Source organism: Montipora foliosa, chromosome 11, assembly GCF_036669935.1.
Source record: "Montipora foliosa isolate CH-2021 chromosome 11, ASM3666993v2, whole genome shotgun sequence".
NCBI classification, from domain to species: Eukaryota; Metazoa; Cnidaria; class Anthozoa; order Scleractinia; family Acroporidae; genus Montipora; species Montipora foliosa.
The window spans coordinates 33,650,329-33,672,828 of record NC_090879.1 but is presented as its reverse complement, the minus strand read 5'-3'; the positions used below and the strand labels follow the sequence as shown (position 1 = coordinate 33,672,828).

Sequence of the window (22,500 nt, the reverse complement as noted above, 5' to 3'; positions counted from 1 at the left end):
GGCGGCTCACCCACTAGTGAAGTTGTCTCTCTGGCCTTTCTGTGGACGAATTCCAGCACCTACTGATACAATTTGGGCAAGTTTTGAAAGCTAAAAACTTCAATTGGTGCGGTATTTTGCCGGTAGGCCGGGTGACCCAACACATAAAAAATCTATGAAATGAGAATCGGGGATCTTCCCTTGTCATGGAATGGCAGAATTACCCAGAATTCTTTTTGGGCATGAACGAGGCAACTTGAGAAGCACGTGACTGGCCCTCATCAAATGGCTGAAGCGCGGCCGGAAGAAAAAGTGAGCAGAAGATTTCTAGCCAGATTCTAAGGAGCCCTGGTGTGTGCTGTTAACGTAGACTTTTGATTTCTGAACAAGTTTTTGATAAACAAAATTCGCGACAAAGTAGTGCGTTTTTTCGCTGTTATCCTCTCAGTGAAAAACTGGCCTTTCGTAATTTGTTGTCATAGGAACGGTATAATGTTAATTAGAGAATACTGAGATTTACGTTTGCAAATTACCTTTCCTCTTACCACGTAATTCAAACTCTACATCTCTATGCAATAAGCGCATTCAAAAGCTCTTCATATTAATAGTATAAAACTCTATTTTTGAAGGATTTTCCTGCTACTGCATATGAAAAACAACCGAGTTTTCTCTCCGGTCTTCTTCTCATGATGTTTGCGGAAATTACACTAAGTCCCTCAATAAACCTAGAACAACCAGTTATGGTCTTAATTCTCTTTCTTACTTCAGTATCAGCTAAGTTATGGAATGCGCTACCTGATTTTATCCGTACTGACTGAGTTAACAGGTTTTAAAATGAGAATCCAGGCCACATTTTGTATAGCTGCTTTTTTTTAAGGTTATTGTTTCTTTAAATATTTCATATTTAGTCATTTATCCATATACGTACGGGCTATGTATTTTGGCTGTAAATGTAATGTCTGAAAGATTGTAGTGCTTGTAATTACCCTGAAATTCGAGATGAAAGAAAGTTTACATTTGTGCGTGTGCGTTACTTTTAGCAGGGCGCGTGCAAACACTTACTTCGCCCAAATTGTATGAAGTGAACGAGACAAAAAACCCGCAAAAGTCTTATGGTAAATAATGTCACCGTAAAGACTGCCACAAGCAGTCCAAAATTGTGCTGCCCGCCTCGTTGCGTGCAAGCCGAGGTATGCACGTGCCACACCAATCCTCAGGGAACTGCACTGGCTGCCAGTGGAAAGTCGTATCATTTTTATAATTTTATTATTAGTTTATAAATCACTCAATAATTTAGCTCCTGCCTATATTAACAGTCTCTTGAAGAATTATAAACCTAGTCGCAATCTAAGGTCGGTTGATCAGGGTCTTCTGACGATTCCTAGGTCCAATCAAAGGACCTATGGCGACAGGGCATTTTCAGTTGCAGCACCAAAGCTCTGGAACGCCCTACCCCTTGACATAAGAAACAGCGGATCGATCACTCTTTTTAAATGTAAATTAAAGACTTTTCTTTTTAAGAGATATTATTTATAATTTTGTATAAAATATTTTTTAACTGTAGAATTGTGAAGCGCCATAGAGCAGCTAGTGTATATGGCGCTATATAAATGCCATAATAATAATAATAATAATAATAATTATTATTATTATTATTAAAGTGATATTTTGAGGTGATGTTTTTGTCGACGTCATCGTCGTGGATCTTAAGGTCTCTACTGCCCTCATCCGGACGATGTTACCTCATCAAGTTGGGTTCAAACCGTTTGCAATATTCTCCCACATAGACAACAGCAACAGGGAACCCAGTTTTCTCAGCTCATTCCGAGTTTCTATTTGAGTCTCTCTCCACTGTCTACTAAACAAGACAAAAAATTAATTAATTTTCTCGCGTTTTATGATTTAAGCACTCCAGGTTGATCACGTTTCTCATTTCCGTGAAGAAAAGGAATAGAAAATAAGGTTGACGACCTTTCTCAAAGTTTTAGTGGATCCAACATATCCAACATATCTACGGGCTTTCGCGGTTTTTTTGAAGTGCTAACCAGGAATTTATCATAAAAAACGTGAAATTCGTGTGTCGAGACTTTCAAGAAGCTTACATCTTGCCACCGGGCATAATGTCAACCTGCCTATGTCAAGTTTTCAAAAATAATCGAACTTGTCAACGTGTAACGTGTTTTAGTTTCGAGTGTGGAACTTTCGAGAATCTGACGTGACGCGAAAATATTCTTGTGATAACCACTCCCCACGTGACCTCATACTGCAGTCCCGGTCCCCGGTCGGATTCACGAATTAAAATTTGGCGGCCATTTGTGATATGAAATGGAGTCGCATTTGATAGCGACAGTAGACTAACTTGTCGAACACTGGAGTAGCCATCCATCACAATGTTTTCTTTCAAGAAGAAGGACAAAGATAAGAGTATCGAAACGAAGGAGGAACGCAGGGAAAGACGAAAGAAGGAGAAAAACAACAAATCGGAACGCAAACCTCACGGTGAACTTGGCAACATCGTTGCTGGGACGGATAGTGACGATAAGAGCTGGCGGTTTAGTTTTAGAAAGACCGATAAACGAAGGTACGATATTGAACACGATTTTGAAAATGCAAATCGTTTAGCAGGCGAAAACCGCGCTCGCTCGGATAGCACCGACACTAATGGCAGCTACAACTCCCCGAGTGGATCTGCATATTTGATCAGCTCCAATAACGCAAATAACTCGCCACAGCCAAGTTACGTTCCCATGGAAGAAAAATCACGTGAAAATGAAGTTTCGGAAGATGGTAAGCCAGTTCCCAAACCGCGAATTAAACGAAGGAAGAGTTCCAGTATCGAAATTAAGTTGCAAAACCGACCCAGGCAAGCGGCTCCTCCGAATGAAGAGAAGATCGCAAATGGGGATACAGTAACGTCGGTGAAAACTATGCATCCTGACGGGTTATCAATAGCTGATAAAAACGATAGCGTGCCGCTTAAACCACCGAGAATTTTAGCCGATAAAAAGGGAGTCGTCGAGTTCGAAGTTAAATTGATCAACGTGGGGTCGGAAGGCGACAAGGGTGAACCCGATCATTCAAAACAACAGGTTTTGGATGGTGTCGACGGCTTTATAAAACCAAAGAACGCAGAGCAGTCTTATGCTGATGTACCCGGAGATTTTGATGCACCTAAGATTGTTTTGCCACCTAGAGATTTAAACTTAACTGCTTCTTTATCGGCTATTCTCTCGCCCACCGAGAAATCATTAGAGGAAACGGGAGTAGCTTTGAAACTACCGGAAGTGAAGCCGGTTGATTCTGGTGTTGCGAGGGTTCTAAAGCTACAGCGACGATCTGACGGTGACTTTGGGATTGCTCTAAGGCGAGCTAATGCTCCCGGCAATGGGAAAACTGTGCATTTTGTGGAACCGGTCGGTGGGAATAATGGCACCGCAGGGTTGCTCCCCGGCGATCGACTTGTTGAGGTCAACGGAATCAATGTGGAGAACGAGTCAAGAGAAAAGATCATTGAAATGATTGTCTTGTCCGGCGAAGAGGTTGTTATCAAGGTGATTCCTGTCCCTGAATTGTCGGAGTTGAGCGTTAGGAGTGGTTTAGATGGACAAGCAATTCAGCTGGACGAATCGAATTTGAAAGCAGGGACTTTAGCTCGTAGTGGAAGCAAAAGAATGAAAAAAAAGGTAAGGTGCTAACTCACAAATCTTTCAGTCACTTAAGCTTATAAATCTTTGTACGCATCCCAATAGAGTTAAACTATTCATATTTATTAAGACTAGCTCCTGCCATCTTTTCGCCTACATAGAAGTCTTTGTAATTGCTTCATAAACAACCAAGGCGTAAAAACTTTGTAATTAAGGATTGCTTCACTTGTTCAATTCGTTATGAAAAATATTTTTTTTTAAAATTTGTTTTTGAAGGGACAATTGACAGAGTGATCTTGAATACTTTAGGTCGAGAGTCATTCTAATTATTTCTCCCCAGTGGTATATTTCGCTTTTGGTAATGCTTCACTGCGTCTTATTAGCATTAGAATGAATTTTTTGGTTGGTAATTACAAAATACTGTTCAACGTAAGTTAGTTACTTCGGTTGACAAAAGCGCAACGAAAAAAAATCTCCATCTCGTATGCGTCACTTGTCAGTGAACATTCTTCTCCTTGTCAAAACATGGTTCAGATGTTTGACGTACTGATTGCTCACGATATGTAGGATATTTTGACAAAACACTGCCGTACATTTCTGCGGTTTGCAAGCAGGAGATAACCTTGGACAATCTGCGAGCCAGCGAGCCACGACTGCGGGTCATGCGAGCCATGGCTGTGAGTCATGCAAGCCAACATGGCGAGCCATGCGAGTCACACAGTTATTGAAAGCTAGTAACCGTTTTAAAATGGGTGCTTAGACTTAATAACTGTTGATCAGCGCTATTTGAAATAGTTGCTTAGACTTAAATGCAAAATTCGCATGGCTCGCTGGCCTGGCTCGCAGATTGCCCAGCCCCATCAGTGATCTTACAACTCTGTGGCCTAAAAAATGTTACAACACAGCAAACTGTCATAGTACTTTTTCTCTATTTTGGCTATCGTTTTTGCATCAAAACCGTGTTACTTTTGTCAATACGTTTTGTTATTTGTACAAGACAATGATCTTTTAGGTCGCAATCACATCAATCACCAAATCATTTGTTTTTTGAAATTCCACCTAATTTGAATTTAATTCAATAAACATTCGATTTCGTTTGATCGTAACAGACTCTGTGATATTTGATAATGAAGCTTGCAAGAAAATTGTTTATTGAAATTTACCGCAAGAAAGAAAAGAGTTTTGGAAATATGAACTAATAATTATTGTACTTATTGTACAAGCATATTTCAGGAAATGTTTTATTCTGTGTTCAAAATTTCATGCTAAGCCACTCAAAGTCTGATGGCAGATTTTACAGGATTTGTCTGGTTTCTTTTTAAACCTTTTGGTTTGTTTTTTTTTTTTGTTAGGGTAGGATAAAATGGGTCACAGTTTATTAATAATGCACAAATTGTAGATTTTATGATTAAAAAAAAAAATTGTTCACTGTTGGTTATTCTCAAGACATCATGAAATCTTTTGTGCAAGTCAAGGTACATGTAGTTCTTTGTCATGATTCTCTTGGTGAAAGTATTAGTATAGTCTTTCAATAGATCCCTTGTTTTCCAAAGTACATCAACATCGGGGTCTGTTTTAATTAATAACCCTCTCAAAACTCAATAGTTTTTTTTTTTAAATTTTTAAACAAGATTTTCATATTGTATTTGTCCTATATTATTGAAAATTTCATTCATGGCTGCATTTAAAACCATTCCAACATTCCATACATAAGTTCCTAATTCCTTGAAAGGAGACAGTATGCCTTCGTTTTGGATCTCTGCAATAAGAATATTTACTGATCATATTTCTTGAAATATTCTTGTTTTGAAGTCAACATTTTGTGTTTCTAATAAAATTGTTCAAGAAGCTGTTACAAAAAAACCTTGCTCTTTCGTCGTCGAATAATTCTAACTTAGGTTGAAACAATAAGCTTCCATTGTCTTGATATGTAGGGATTTAGGCTCAATGGCAGCATGGTTGTCTAGTTGGTGGTACAATGTGTACCATATCTACAATCTGGGTCAAAAGACTTTGGGACACTCGTCAAATTTTGGGCAAAAAGTAGAGAATTTGCTGTACATGCTTCCATCGTTATATGACCAAGGTGTGTTCTTCTTTCGCTGCCTTTTTTCACGGCCCTCTTCCCCCCAGATGATGTTGAAACATGTGAGCGCTCGATGAACGGAACTTGAATTCGGAGACTGTGAAAAATCAACATTGTAATGGAGAGAGGGGGAAAAGCGGGAATTGTCCCTACAGTTGTGACCAGGATTGTAGCTACAGGCAGGGTAGCAGCTAGCTGGCATGCGTAGTATCCAGGGGACATGGGTCTTTTGCCTCTACTTTTGAAGGGGTATCACAGAAATCACACTCTGCTCCAAATTTGGCTGTGATTTGACAAAATAAACAATCAAAACTATGTAAAATACATGCAGTAGCCTGTGTACAGTAGATGGTGGGAGGCAAATAAAGAGCAGTGAAGCCCCACTGTGAAATCCTGCCTGCTGGAAAATGTTGGTTTTTTGAATGCAAGAATTTGGTTTTATCAATGGAGTTGATAATGTAAATTGGCCACTGTACAGAGATTCTAAAAGCTGATGTTTCGAGCGTTATCCCTTCGTCAGAGCGAATGGGAATGGTTTGGAATGGTTTGGTTGCTGAGTGGACAGAAATTTCTGATTGGCTGATAACAAGAACACATCAATAAAAAGAAAAGAAAGAAGGAAATATTATTTTGTCGTTGACAGCTGTTACATGCCTATGAAAATCTAGTATCTGTTCGAACAAAATGTTTTATCTTGTTATGGACAGCTGATATTAGCTTGTACTTTAGGTCAGTTGCTGAAGTCAAAGTTCAAAGGCTTCCTCTAGATCTTGAGGGCGTAAACAGCAGTTCACGAATAATGAAACCTATGAGTAAATTCTTTTCACAGAAAGTGTCGATTTTTTCTTTGGGCTTTGTTGTTCATAAAAATGAATTGGATCACGGGAAAGAAACAACGGGCAAAGTTTTCCTCACTGCTCTTTGATTTCCCTTTTTAACATCTTTTATAATACATGTAGTATGCGCATTCTCATTGGTCAATAGCTGTGTTAATGGTAATAATAATAATAATAATAATAATAATTTCCACTTAATATAGCGCCTTTTAACATGATAAATGATCAAAAGCGCTTTACAAGAATCTATTAAAAAATAAATAAATAAAATAAAATAAAATAAAACCTGAAACGAAAAATGCACAGTTGACCACCCCCAAACATCGCTAGGACATCACATGAATTTGATTACTGGTATAGTTACTGTACATGTATGTATAGTGAGACACATGTTCTGATTGGATGGTTGGAAATATGAGGGTGTATCAAGAAAATCTGTTTCAATCTAGAAGTAAAGAGCCAGCATTTCCTTTCATTTGTCGAATTATTGATTTTTTGAGAAATATTTTATAAAAGCAATAGAGGACTTTTTTTCTGGGTTTACATAGCCTCATCTAAAAACTCAGTGAGTTGGGAGAATTCTTGACAGGTATTCAAACCCTCGACTGCGTCTCGGGTTTGCAATACTGTCTTGAGCTCTGCCAACTCCCCATCGTGTTTAGATGAGGCAATGTAAACGCAGAAAAAGTCCGCTGCTTAATGGTTACACCTCAAATGATTATGATAAAGTACAGCAATTTCTGTAAACTTTGAAGGCGCAAAAAAATGACAAATCCCTTACCAAGACAAGAACATTGAAATGATGAAAACTTTTTAACAAACATCATTGATAGCAAGATTAATTAATTTTTGCTCATATCACCCTGTTGCTTTAATCTATCATTTCATGTTCACATTTGCACATGTATGATTGCTATACACAGGGCCTGGTAAAATAAAATTTGAAGTTTCCGATTGGTTTCAGTAAAATAACCAACTGTTGTCATTGCCAAAATGAATTTTAATCTTACAGTAGCTTTGAAAGAATCTGTCTTAAATCACTTCAGGTTAGGGAAAAAGGTATTGGATTTCTCTAAGTGAAGCAGCTGAAGCTTTTCGTTGGCTGTGGGTACTTATCGAAACTACTCATAATAATAATTCAAACAATTACATTGACGCAATGACAAAATTGGAATTTTATGAAATATTCTCCTACAATATTACTTTACATGTATTTCAGGCCAAGTCTGAAGAAGAATTGAATTCTCAAAAAGCATGGCTGGATGCAGAGAAAGTTTGGGTTGTACATAAGGCGGGGTTCTCTGGTGGCAGGGTCCAGAAGACAAAAGTTATTAAAGAAGAAGGTGAAACTCCAATGTGCAAAGTGAAGCTGGACCATGGAGGAGAAATCATTACTATTGAGGAAGACAGCATTGAAAAGGTGTGACATTGACCTACTTTCTTTCCTTCTTATTTATGTACAACACTGTAAGTTAACAGAGGTAGCGATGGGATCAATAACATGTATTATTGTACATAATTACCATTTGTGGTCAGCAGTGTTGCCAGGTTGTTGCAGGTTTCCCATACTTGTGCACTGTACAACAATGTAGGTCATAACTGTGGCGTTGTAGTTGTTTATGGTAGCAAAAGGGTGTTTGTGGAGTGTTTTTAGCTGTAATTTCCCCTTCTCTCCTCCTTAAATTCGACTGTTTTTATCAGTGTGTTGGGTGCCTGTCTTGCGTGCCGGGTGGGGGTTCATTCCTGGGTTGCCAGGATTTCCTAGCCATGGTAGCAGTCTTCATCTAGGGGCTGGCTGCCAATAGTGGGAGCTCCTGGATGTGTCAGGCAACCAGCCACAATTTTGCAATGGCATTGGTTATTGCATTTTAGCACTAGCTTTCACTTCAGATGGCTCATCAAAAGACGTGAACTTTAATGTTCATTCTCAAGATTATTGGTAATTATTACATGTATCTTTGAAAGGTTGAAAGGTTGTTAGTAAATCCTGTAAGTCATTGTTGATAAGTGCTGACAACATGTCCTTAAAGTACTACTACAATGAAAAAATCAGCACTCGTTTTTCTTCACATCTCGAAAGTATTTGCGTTGATTGCTCAATAGGCAGAACGTTTTGTAGTAATTTCGAGAGGAAGACTATTTATTTTAACCCCACTTTTTTTATTTAACGATTCGCCATTACTTGGTGCAGTTTCGACTGATAAGCTTTCAGTGATCTGGATAGAGGAGAAAGTGACGTCATTTACTCACTCGCTTAAAAATGCAGTGTGTTAATGCAGCTTAATTAGTATGTGGAACACAAATTTGACAATCTGAAAGCCAAAAACTCTCGTGCTGCATACAGGGCTCGACATTGCGACTCACTGGTCGCCAATGCGACCAAAAAGCAAGCGTTGGCGACTAGATTTTTAGAGCTAGTCGCCAGTGGGCGACTAACCTTCACCTTTTTCCTTCATCCTTTGAACCTCAAAGGCAAATCAACCGTAGTTTTGGATAAAATGCACGATTTATGCGCACAGAAATAACAAAACAAACCCACGACTCTTCTGGCTCTTCGATCTCCATGTTTCATAATCGAGCGCCATGTTTGATTCAGCAGCTGGTATTGCGGGCGCACTAAACAACACGTGCAATCATTGAAGCGTGAAGTTCACAACGAAGCCTTGGCTTTTTAGCGCTGAAAATATGGAAAACTGGTGATTGTTTATGTTCAGGTTCGTCTATTTATGTAAGCTATAGACTCCATGTTACATGGAAACTTAACAAAAGCGGAGGAAGCACAGGAAACGTGACTAAAGCTGCTTTCACATTGATTGTTTACCTCGTAATGCGTAATGATATGTTTTACGAGCCCTGGCTTCCTTTTAAGTTTTAGTATCTCAGTCTTAGAAGCTTACGTGTACCTAAACTTAGGACTATGAAGAAGATTGCATGTGTACATGATCATCAGAAAAATGAAGAAAAAAATATCAGTGAAAAAAAATGGCGACTAAAAGTTCAGATCTGGCGACCAAAATTTTTGGATCAGTCGCCAATTGGCGCCTTACTAAACATGTTAATTTCGAGCCCTGGCATACTAATTAAGCCACATTCACACACTGCATTTTTAAGCTAATGAGTAAATGATGTCACTTTCTCCTTGATCCAGATCACTGAAAGCTTATCAGTTGGAACTGCACCAAGTAATGGCGGACCGTTAAATAAAAAAAGTGGAGTTAAAATAATCTGAAGATAGCGTAATTGTAGCGTAATTGCGCTGCGATGTTACGTGCACAACTTCATTTCTTTGGTATCATTCACCACTTTCAGCGGTTTCTTTCAACACAAGTATTGTGGGCTCATATTTTGTTTTGCTACACCACTGACAACACAATGCAGCCCGACGATTTTGCGAAATTGCGACTCCATTTTCATATCTTGTCGCAAAATTGCCACTGGATTCTTTCGCTAATTTCAGGCCATGCTTCTGTTTGACTAGATGCTGTGCTCTAACAAGTGATCTGTTTGTCGGGCTTCTGATAAGTTGTGGGGAAAAAAACTTTAAATTTCGCAAGATTTTCAGAGACAAACTCATGGAAAAAGCGGCCAATTTTGCGGGAATTTGTAATTGGACAGTTGTATGCATCGTGAAGCGTGCACCAGTTGTACTTGAATCATTTATCTTTTTCCAGAGCTAAAAAAAACCTAGGAAAAGTTGAGCGGATCAAGCTATCTAATTTTTATCACTGTCATTGTCTCAAACATGTATTTTGTGATAGTGTTATATTTTGATGTGTGATGTCATTAGACAAACTTGCATGACACGTGCAACTATTTATGATCCTATGTTCGGAGATGAATAAAAACACATTTTTTCCCATTTCCCTGACCATTGTGTTGTGTACACTTACTTTGAGTGTTCTTTAATATTTATTTTTGAACCAGCGTGTTCTATTTTGAGTGAACAAGCTCGAAACTAAACTGGCGTACACGTTCTTATCAGCCGCTGTTGTCAGTTTCGGACCTTAACCCTCAAATAGAGCAGTTTGTTTTTCGTTTTGTAACCACTGAGTTGTGAACAATTTAATTTAATTTTCAAAGGAAATAATTATGCTTTCTGCAAAGTACACAATTCAACAATCAATTTGACTTATAATTCATGGCTGTATCTTGCAAAATAAAAATTCTACAAGTGAAACCACTTTATAGAGTTTGATTCCCCATTACATGTTGTAATTATTGTGTATTCCTGTTAAGATTACAGCCGTTCAAAAATTACAGCAGTACTTTCCATATTATTGCAAAACGTGTTGACATTTACATTGTTGTTCAAGATACAAAGTCTGCAATTTCTATTGTTATTGTATTATTGCTAACTACAGTAGATAAGTTGAGTTGCAGTACCTTTGGAATAAAAAAAATGACAACTGGTCCACTCTAATACAGATGTGCAAACTATGTAGTATATTGACTGTCTCGTTGGCACTTAGCGATAGCTATTGCTAGTAAATTATTATGATTAAGTGATAATAGGACTTCGACTTGCAATTCAGGGAGTAATCATGCTCAAGATTTCAAATACAACAAGGTTCTTTAATCTTTTAAACTGAGATCGTCATCAATCTTTGCTCTTTGAATAACAGTGCACTCGAGAATTGCACCATTGTCAAAGCTTTTTACATCGTGGCCGCTGCTCAATTTTTTGCAACATTAATATATCCTAAGAATGCCTGGTAGTTTTTGGTTGCTGTTTACTCATTGCAGTCATGAAGTTTCGAGATACATTTCCAAGTTTACAGCAAGTAAACAGGCCCAACAGCCAAGATAAGTTTAGAATATCTTGTACCGACATGCATTTGGTAAAATTTACAGTAAATGGTTGCAGTAAATTTTGCGTGTATTCGTGAATGTCACAGGATTTCACAGATTTACCTGAATTTGGCTGCTCCCCAGTGTGAGGAATATCAGAAGCCCTGGTTTATTTAGGTCAGGCTGCAGGTATTGCAATGGCTCCAAATTATTGGTTGAGATACAATGGACACAAAGATATAAAACTGAAACAATAGACTTTCATCAAGGTGCAATGAGGCTGTGTCGTGTACATGTACCGGTACATGTATTGATTATTTTGAAGATTGTATTTTAAACCGTTACTGATTGTCTGGTTTAGCTGGGCTAAGTTTCTTTTTTTTTTGTTAATTTCAGGCCAATCCTCCACAGTATGATAGGTCTGAAGATCTTGCCACATTGCGTTACCTTAATGAATCCAGCTGTCTTCACACTCTTCGGCAGCGATTTGGTAGCAACCTTATTCACATGTATGCTGGACCCAACTTGATAATCATCAACCCACAACAACAACTGGCCATCTACACTGAAAAAGTAAGTGGGTAAAACAGAACACAAGTTAAATTATCATTGTGCGAAATTGCAAGTTGGGGTAAAAATATGCGCTAAGAATTCATGACCTTTCCACCTCTCCAAGGTTTTAAGACAGTGTGGAAAATATGAAATGAACATTAATTTATTACTAGGTCATTTTTAAGTGTGGAAAAAATACGAGATGAACATGAATTTATTACTAATAGTTCTACTATCAAACTTTTTTGGAAACTTGGCATAATTAACTTTCATGATATTAACATTAAAAAAATGCAATAAAAAAATGGGGTCACCATGCTTGTTTACGCATCAGCAGGCTCTTAAAATGGGGTATTTTTACTGGTTGTGCGTTAAAAATTCGAATCGCCTTCATACAGAATTAAGTCTTCGTTACTTGAAAGATACAAAATTTTATTTTGAAAATAAAGCTTCTTTTATTCACATAAGCAGTATTGCTTCATTTATGCCGTTTTTGATTGCCTGGTTGAGTGAATAGTGCACTCTTTGGGACAGTTCCGTGTTTAGCTTGAAGTCCTCGCCTTGGCCAAAATACACTCAGTACGGAACTATTTTCCAAAAAATTTCATGTTCTACTATCAAACTTTTTTTCTTCTTCAAATATGTTCTTTATTAGATTGTTCTTAGCAAGTACCTTGAAAAAAAATCGGGGGTCACCGTGCTCGTTTGAGAGAAAAGGAGCATTTACATGTATTTCGCTATCGGGCTTAGTTTGATGGAAATCTCATACGTTTTGCACACGCACGCGCTCATGCGCGCGCTAATGACACGAAAGTCGTGCGCAGTAGGGATGCGCAATGCAATACTAAGGAATTACCTTAAAATGTTAAAATTGTTAAGAATTTCATGGACACTAAATCATGAGAAAATATTTTAATTAAGATAAGTGACAAATCTTAATGAAGATAACAAAGGGATGTACTATACATGCAACAATGAGACAATAATAAAAGAAAGAAAAAAGGTAAGATTTAAAGCAGTATCTTTAGAATCTGTGAAATTTTTAGGAAAGATCTAGTCAATATCGAAAAAATGCTGTTTATCAAAAAACTGAACCCAACTCTCAACAAGCAGTGCAATTCCAATTTGCACAAAATTATTTCAATCTTTAGTTCTTTCTGTCGTAAGTTCTTACTGCTTATATTTCAGTTAATACTTTGTATATTAATGAATTAATTGAGGGAGCCGATCTCTTATAAGTCCAGTGACCTCCTTTGGGCTTCCTTGCCATTAGCTTTTTAAATGCGGTACTTTAAATACTATGCTCTGTACTGAGGCAAAACAAAAAACTTAATATTTCTAAGAAACTTCTTAATAAAATTGCAGTTACTATAATATCAAAATTGCATTTACTGTGCCTTTCATGAACATGCAGACTTAATTAAAATTGAAATTTTAATCCACAATTTTTTTATTGCTGCTTTAATCACTCGCTGAAAAACCATTAATCATGGAAGCATGTGAGTTGATGGGTCAAATTCAGCAATTTCGATTTTTTAGTCCATTTCCATCGAGTTAATTAATTTTGTATTGTATTGACAGTAGTAAAAAAATTAAACAGTTGATTGGAATTTTGGTTGTGGTTATGATGTCATTGTACGGCTGTCCATCCATAAAATTTTATGTCTGAGCATTATTGTAACTTTTATCTAAGCCAATCTGCAAAACTATTGCTCCACTGAAACTTGTGTTTTTTGGCGGGAAGTTGCATGGGCTGAAACCAACAATGTATGTGTCCTGTGTGGGAAGGTACATGTTCAGCTTACTAAAATTGACGCAGATTTTAGTAAACAATGCTCAAGGAAAGAGAAGAGAGAGAGCCAAAATTCAGTAAGCAGGCGATCAGTAAGTGATGCTCAATGTGAAAAAGAGTGACTGAAAGCATGAGAAAACAGATGAAATATCTGAAATGATCCTTTCCCGTTTCATTGAGTAATAATCCTTTTGTTTGTTCCTTTTTTTAAAACTGCAGGTAATTCAAATGTTCCGTGGTTGTAAACAGGAAGATATGCCACCACATATCTTTGCTTCAGTCCAAACAGCTTACAGGAACATGCTGGCAACACGGATGGATCAGTCAATTGTATTTATGGGGCTTAGTGGATCTGGCAAGACCACCAACTCTAAGCATGTTATGCATTATTTAACTTCTGCTGCTTGCTCCCATCATTCTGCACTTACAGGTTTCTCAAGTTTGATTTTCAAACAGTTAAACTTATCCCTGATTCTTTGTTTGCAGTGATGTGATCCTTGGCCATACAGGTTTTTCAGAAGCAAAAAATAAAATAAAATCTTTGCATAAGAATAGAGCACCAATGTGGGTACCATTCTCTTGAAAAGGCTTACTGTACCTACATGTGTACATGGTTGAAGTGACGTCAGGGAAATCAAGGATTGATAAACTTGGGAACTGGTGCCTGAAAAGTTAGCAGGGTTCAGGAAGGGCCTGTTATAGTCCAGGCACAGTAGAGAGACCTGTAGCCACGGCAACCCAGCAAGCAGGAACCACCCTTAAGGCAGCCACAAATGGAATGGAGTGTAGCCCAGTGCAAAGTGTTGCTTGACGCAAACGGATGAACGAGATCAGAACCATTTATAGGGACCAGGAGTGTGGATCAGAATGAATTGGCAGAGATTTGCAAAAAAGATTTGCAAGGAAACAAATGGCAAGACGCCAATGTCAAGCAAAAGGGTGTTAATAACTTATTATAATTGGGGTACTTCCCCCCCCCCCCCCCCTCCCTAGTCACATACAAAGAAGGTTGAAACTGCTGGTGTTCAACTAAATTGAAAAGTAAGGTACATGCAGTAAAATTGATAGTTTTTCAGAAAAAGTGGGAAACTCCTTTGTGTTTATTACACTTCATTCATTGCATTTGTCAGATCAAAAGCTGGAAGCAATTTATGTTTTGCTGGAAGCATTTGGTAATGTGTCAACATCCTTGAATCACAATGCATCCAGATTTACTCTGTTGTTCAGCATGGATTTTGACTCCTCGGGCCTTTTGACAGGTGCTGCTGTTCAGGCAAGTTTGTGAGTTGTGGCATGTGTCACCTAGTACATTGACTTTGGCTGAAGCTGTTAAGACATACATGTCCTGTAAATTAATATACAGTAGAAGTATAATTTCGCTAGTGTAGCGATCGCGATCAAGCGGGTTCGTGTTATCTGATACAAGAAATTGGGAGAAACAAATCAATAATGCGGATTTCTTCTAGCCGCTTAAACAAGCGCATCTTTTTTCGTTCCTGAAGATTTCTTTTCCAACTTTCCATTGATTGATAGTCAGTTGATCACACTTGTTCACTTTCCATTGCTAAAATTGCAGTCGCTTTTTGGCCGTAATTTACATACCAACTTGTAACACAATGCAAAGGTGCCAAACTTGAATAACAAAGGCCAAACGCGTTGAAAAAAAACTAGTTCGCAAACGCGTTTTTTTTTTTTCAAACGCGTTGGCTCTTCGTTCCCAATGCGTTGTCAACGCGTTTGATGGTTCGCTTATCTTTGAGCGGTACTGTAAATGTAAACTTAATAAATCAGAAGAACCTATGCAAATGAAGTTAGTTTACAAGGATAATTATGTGAGAGATATAGATTATTACATGTACACTGTACATGTTAAGAGCCTGATATCTTTTTTATTCACGAGTTTTTAATACCATGTCGCGAACGATTGAGTCTTCGAGCAAGTGAGTGATAGGGTATTAAAAACGAGCGAATAAAAACGATATCTGGCTGTTAACATGTAATAATTTGTTTATTATATATTACATGTTTGAAAAAAATCAAGCCACCAAGTTGAAGTACAAGAAAGTTGCATTTAATAATAGTGTATGAATGTAAATACTTCCCGCCAAATTTGACGCCAGGCGTCAGCTAAAATATAACGTGCAACCCGATTGGTCCAACCAAATTATTACAGTCTATTTGATTGGACAATTCAAACCGTGAAGTGATATGATATCATTTTCACTGCAGTGAAATGATATCATATCACTTCACAGGTATCATTAAATTTTTTAGTCACGGCTTTATCACACTGATATCCACACATAATATCAATAAATATCAATTAGGTCGCCACTGGACTAGATGGTATCATGTCCTGACTTAGTGCTTTATTGGCCATTGAAAATAAGTTGTCCATGAAAATAAAGTTAGAAAGATCATTTCAGCGAGATGAGGAACTTAGCAGTTGCATGCAAGCCTAAGAAAATCCAGGCTTGAAAGGGGTTCAAACCTATGGCCACGCAGTTGTGCTGCACTCCTCTACCAACTGAGTCATTAGCCAGCTGGGATCTGGCCAATGACGAGTTATAAAGGGTTCATAAAATGTTATAGTGGCTGGCACATCAAAGTAGCAAAACGAATAATCTATTTTAAATTAATTTTACTCTTTCATTTCCCTTGTGTTTAGACTTTCCTTTTGGAAAAGCCCAAAGTAGTAAGGCAGGCAGAAGGAGAGAGTACTTTTAAAATATTCCAGTATTTATTAGCAGGATGCAACTCGAAGCTAAGGTAAGTAATAACAGAATTTTATTAGGTCCTCAAAGACTCAGTTTTTCCTTCTGCAGAAATCCTGCATACAGTTTGTTGGAGGCTGGTGGATGTCTGCTCTAGATAGTCGTCGATTGATGTTCTGATTGCTGCTGACATGAAAAAGTGACAAATGGGCACATAAATAATCATTATTAATACTCAATGAAAACCCCAATTGACACTATCAGGGCAATACAAGACCAAGCCTAACAAGAGTTTCATTACATCGTGGAATGTCTTGCATCCCGCCATTCACTTTTAGTAGAGACCCATTTGCATGCCCAGGGAATGCTTTTAACACAATTATTGTGTATTGATAATTTTTGTTCCATCAACAGAAGTGAGTTACAACTGGATACCAAAGTGATTGAAACAAATGAGTTTATGCTGTCTTTTGATCCAAAGGTACAGTATTCAGAATTTAATTGATTCGCATGCTGTTGTACCAAGTACAACTACTGAGAGTTTTGTGACTATGGAGATTACAGGACAGTCAAAAGTAGCCTGTAACTATCTACTGTACTTTAATGTGGCTACTCCACTCGCATTGTTGCACTTTCTCTACAGTAGTTTGCTCTGCTTAATTTTCAAATAGTGCCCTTAACTGTAATATTCTCATGTAATCCTGAATTTAATTCTGACACGATCTGAAAATAGTCCACTGCTAAATAGCTAAATAGTCAGTACCATTTTCTGTCCAAATAGAGGTTCCATGCTACAGTTTACGAACCATACATGCAACCTTTTTGTAGGGCTCTTGACTAAAAATCTTCCTTAGCAAGCATTGTCTTTCTGTAGTGAAGAGCCACCTCCTTAATGAGCTTAAGTACTTGCACTCACCTCTTTACTTTGCTGAGTTTCTCTCTTAACATTTCAGTCACCAGATAACCAGATCTTGACAGATAAGTGGACTGAAATCGAATTTGCCCTTCAAATGCTGGAAATTTCTGAAGAGGAAGCTAAAGGAATCTGGTGCATACTAGCAGCAATTTGTCACCTTGGCTGTGCTGGAATTTCTGTTGGTAAGTGTGCGTTGTCTTATGGTAATTTTTCTTCATGAATTCTTGGTGCGGGTCTAGTGTTTCGAAAATCCCAAAACATTTCGGTCATAAACTGTAAATGTAGTTTTAACTGAGTTAACAACTAGAAGCAACTGCAGTCAATTAGTGTCGTTTGTTTTGTTATATTTGCGCATGCGTCGGATTCCTCGTGCTTTCGGTGGTAGAGCTTATTCATCGGTGTGGCGGGAAGGAGCATTTTGTGTGGAGCGTTTAGCTTTCCCTCTCTTCCCTCCCTCTACGGTGACGGTGCAGTTTCAACCTTGGAGCTGCCAACCAATAGTGGAAGCTCCAGGATGTCTCAGGCACCCAACCCCCACTTAGCGACGCAGTTGTTTATTTTTATTTTCATGGTCAGCAGATAGTACATGTAGTTTACATGTTGCTCATCGAGTCCCGAAAGGTTTTCGACACATCTAACAAATGGACCCCGGATCTCTCATATAGGACACATTAATGTCACAGTTCCCGCGGGTATTTATATTCAAGATACACTACAATAACAAAACGCAAAAGACAGTGTTGGCGTAAAAGGGGGGAACACCGTTCTACGATCGGCGTGACAGACGACTTCTGTAGCGTGACTAAAGCCTGAACTTATCTCCCCGACGCACGAGGCGAACCGCGCCGGATCGGACAAGTTGTAGGCCGGTAAATGCCAAATAATGATATACAAGCCTAACTCTCCACGGCACTACGAGCTAAACCTCCGGCCAGCATTGTGCTATAATGGAAAGAGCGTAGGCGGTAAAAATAGCTCAAGCGTCCTTATCGAGGCCGACTCCGCCGGCACGTGCTGGACCGGACAAGAACAAAGGCAGATAGAGAGCGTAAAATGGCACGGCATGAAAAAACACTGAAGCTTGGGGAAGTCGCTGCGAGACTTAACCGAAGCGTGTACTGAGAGGTGAACCCAAATTTATTAAACTTGACGAAAACAAAACTTCCGAAGGGAGGGAGAGTGGAAATAAAATTCGTAAACAGTAAAGGGAGTCCTTACAGTAAACTAAAGAGCTTGCAGAATGAAACTTTGGACTTAACTGGAACTTTTTATGCTGAGACTAATGTCTAGAGCTAAACCAATGGTGACTAACGTACCATCTAATACAAATAACTTGTGTAGCACTCAACGCGACATGAATGGGGATAATTGTTACTTGACGCCAATCCAAACGAAGGATACAACTGTACGCAGACAGTGTTAAAAACAAGGATAAGGGATCTCAGTTCGCATTGTTAGAATATAGGAGTCCATTCATGTCTCGTTTGCGTGGCGTAATGTTTACGAAATAACGTGACAAACAGAGGATGACTTTAACGAGTCACGCTGAGGCTCCATTAACTACGTTTTACAACGTTGTTGTAAAACTTTATATTATCCCATGCACCAGGACAACCAGAGGTTTTTAAAGGATGGCGAAGTTATGAGAGAATTCGCCGTCCACCAAAGAGTCTTGGGTTTGATTCAGGCGTCCACTCTGCCTGAGAATTCTTTTTTCTGGTTTACTCCGATTAAAAAAGGCTTACCCAGGATGTAAAGAACTTCTTAAAATGAAGCGAACTACTTTGTCAGATTGGTTTGTCTCGTGGCACTGGAGTAGTTTGCAACTCCAACTTGTGAACGGCCATCCCTTAGTGATTCGGTTCTTTTATCACTGTCTTTCAAGGTGCAGACAACAAACCTCTCTTTACAAATCCAGCTGCAGTCCAGAGGGCCGCTGCCATTTTGGGCACAACTCAACAAGATATATCGGAAATTATTTTTGCTCCTCCAATCATAAATCAGTTTACCATACGAATGCGTCGCTCGAGCCAATCCAAAAGCACTTCTTCTCTGAGTACATCAAGCTCCACTGATAATACTCCTGAGAAGCAGGCTAAAGCCACCATTGTACAGTACATTGAAGCACTTGAGGGTTTTGCAATGGGACTCTACCAAGAGGCGTTTGCCGCTCTACTCAGGTTTATCAATAGGTATGTGCTAATATGTGATAATAATCCAGCTCCCTTGCAGTATCACAGCTTAATCAAGCTTAGAAGGCGTAAGAATGAAGGAAATGATGTTATCTATTGTTGTAAAATGCGGCTTAACTACAGAATGTAGAGCCAATTTTCTATGCCTTGTGCTCTGTCTCTTGATGTCAAAAAAGATGTAAAGAGAACATTTGACAGAATTTGGATTTTGATGTCACGTTTAAAAGCAGGAAGTGTATCTTAGTTGGTGGGCAGCTTTCAGAGCATGGTTACCTTTGTTCATTTTTCATGGACTTCAACGTGTAGCTGTTGCTTCAAAGTACTCGTCATTTAACGTGTGACGGACAGAAATAATGAGTTTAGGGCAAAGCGTCAAGTGTCTTATTGATACTAGCTGCAGAGCTAATGATGTTTAATAAAGTTTGTCTTACCTTTGAAAGAAACAGCAACCAATTCGAACTTTTGTCTTGTTTGTTTCTTTTTTTCCATCTCCCAAACTTGAATGAATGAATGAAGAACCTTTCTTGAAACGCGATATAGTGCATGCTACAGTAGGCCTGAGTTGATTTAAAAAAAGCTATGTCAGAATTACATGCACTGTACCTGTGATTAAAAATGGAAATTGTCTAAACAGGCAGACCTTAACTTAGCCTTGTGTTAAGTAGGGAAATCCCTTTATCGTCTTGTTGTTCCACAATACAGACCCCCTATAAGTTTAAGTACTGGCAGCTGTTGAATCCTTGAACAGCGACTCAATCGTACCTGGTTGGTCTTGGAATGAAATTTGTTCTTTATATTTCAGATCGCTCCAGAGCAATGTCCGAAGTGTTACATCAATGCACGTCTTAGACCCACCTGGCTTTCAAAACCCTGCTTCAGTGGGCAAAGAAGACGGAGCTCTGTTTGACGATTTGTGTCACAACTACGAGCACGAAAGACTGCAAAAATTCTTCCATGATACGGTCTTCGCTACTCAAATGGAGCGATATTCACAGGTAAGTGACCCTTTAAATTAAGAAACAGTCTCAACGGACGCCTTCGGTCGTCGGTCAAGGTTTTTTTCTAAATGATCGCCCCGTATAATTATTTTGAGTCGGGGAACATTGAATGATTGTAAGAAGTACCTGCATCAGTTGAGACCGTTATAATTTTAGAAGCATTTGTTCGCTTCTCCCACTTGTTTAATTGATAGTTCCATCAACGAGAGAGAAGCGAATTCCGGTCATGCAACTTCGGGATGTCACTTAACGCTCTTTAAAACCGTTGCCAATATGAGTGGCTTTTTCTTCAAACATACTTATATCTAGTTGAAATGAAATGCTGCTAATTAGATTACCCCCGATGAAGACGCTACATCAAGTTTCAAAAATGATAATTAGTGGAGACACTTCACCTTGTTGAGGCACGACGGCTACGAGAACGCCACATAACAATGGCTTTAATTAGCAATAAACAATAGTTCTGCACTCCCTGCACGTATATTTTATATTTCGAGACATTTTCTTTGTCGTTCTTGTATTGACAACGACGTGAAATATCAAATTTGAGGTCATGTGGAGGACGAGAGCACCTGACGATAAATTTTCAATTTTCTTTCTAAATATTCACACCGCTCTCACCAATTTTAATCTTGGAATGTGGACTCACACTTTCCAAGCCGAGCGATGTAGAGGAATCGCAAAATTATTACAGTAACGGGAAATAATATTTTTAGACAACGTTCTCGATGCCGTCGTCGTCGGCCTTGCTTGAGGTCCCTATTGAAAAGGGGAGAGGGAGGGGGAGGGGGAGAGGCGTGGGAAAGGTTGGGATTGCAGATACGGCGGGTATTGGAAGCTAGAAAAACGCGAGTGTCTCACCAATTTTGCAAACTGTTGTAGCATGATTGTTGAAACGTGAGGTATTGAAACGCGACTTTGCATTTACATACTTTAACTTGCTGAAATTTTAAAACCCTCGCCTGGTGCCGGTCATACATACATACATAGCGTGAAATTTATGTCCCACCGTGATGGAGTAAGATCTAAAACTTTGAGGAGTAAAGAAAAAAGCCGATAGCTGTTTTTGCATTACCCATTACGTAGACGTGCACAGAGTTTATACGGTTGGCGGGATTGTAACACGTCACTTTTCCAAGTTCGTGTTTCAAAGCCAGTCGCGGTGCACAAGCTGAGGAGTTGGGCATTCTCATGCAAATCAATTCATTTTCATTTCGCGCCAAGAATCGCTTCGAAGGAGAAAGAAAAAGCAATTCGGAAATAGCCTATTCACCTATATATCGGCCTCTCATGCATTCTAAAGATTTTCTGCGTACTCACGTGTATGCGAATTTGGTTGACTAGCGAAGTGAAGACCGCTCGGCATGTGCACAGTGTCGTGCAGTTGCATAAAATCGTCCTGACACTGTATTGCTCTAATCCTCTGCAAAACAAGAAAATTAACTTCCTGTGGCCCAAGAATGCATTTTTTCTCTCGTGTTTAATTCCAAGACACTTCGTTCACAATTTTAGGATTAGCTTACACATGTACATGTATAAGTTGCCATCGTTGCTCCAAACTCACCTCAGAAAATTGCTTCCCAACGATTTGAGCGGAATAAAGCTGAATAGAGCTGAAGGGGGTTTATCTGAGTGTAATTTGTGTAGATTGTGCCTGTTGCTGATGGCAACATGGACGGATTCAATACACTGCGTTGAATGAGAACTTAGAGGTTGATAAATTTCGTTTGTTTTGTAGGAAAACATAGATTGCAGCTTCGAAAGTGTGGCCACTACTCCTGATCCTGTTGTTGCGGTATTTGACAGAGCTGCTCAGGGAGTGGTGCGTATGCTTGTTCTATAAAAGTTGGTATGCAAGGTACCCAAGTAGGCTAGGAGCGGTTCTCAGATGCCCCAACGGTATTGGAGGGGCCGGGTTGCGGTTGGGACCGGGGCCGGGGCTGTACCGGATTCCCGACAAAAGTATCTCTGTGTCCCATGCATTAGTAACTTTGTCTTTTCTT

The 22,500-nt window shown here is 38.9% G+C and overlaps 1 protein-coding gene across 1 annotated transcript in view; it reads left to right on the top strand.

Moving 5' to 3' along the window:
• Positions 1 to 2,268: 2,268 nt before the first annotated feature.
• Positions 2,269 to 22,500, top strand: part of LOC137977773 (unconventional myosin-XVIIIa-like) — a 56,334-nt gene continuing 36,102 nt past the window's right edge. The window contains exons 1-11 of the mRNA XM_068825107.1: positions 2,269 to 3,662; positions 7,765 to 7,965; positions 11,730 to 11,906; positions 13,897 to 14,107; positions 14,808 to 14,950; positions 16,346 to 16,446; positions 16,806 to 16,872; positions 17,345 to 17,489; positions 19,193 to 19,499; positions 20,302 to 20,494; positions 22,236 to 22,319. Of these exons, the coding sequence (XP_068681208.1) occupies positions 2,370 to 3,662; positions 7,765 to 7,965; positions 11,730 to 11,906; positions 13,897 to 14,107; positions 14,808 to 14,950; positions 16,346 to 16,446; positions 16,806 to 16,872; positions 17,345 to 17,489; positions 19,193 to 19,499; positions 20,302 to 20,494; positions 22,236 to 22,319 (2,922 nt within the window). The 5' untranslated portion in view covers positions 2,269 to 2,369. The remainder of the gene's footprint in view (positions 3,663 to 7,764; positions 7,966 to 11,729; positions 11,907 to 13,896; positions 14,108 to 14,807; positions 14,951 to 16,345; positions 16,447 to 16,805; positions 16,873 to 17,344; positions 17,490 to 19,192; positions 19,500 to 20,301; positions 20,495 to 22,235; positions 22,320 to 22,500) is intronic.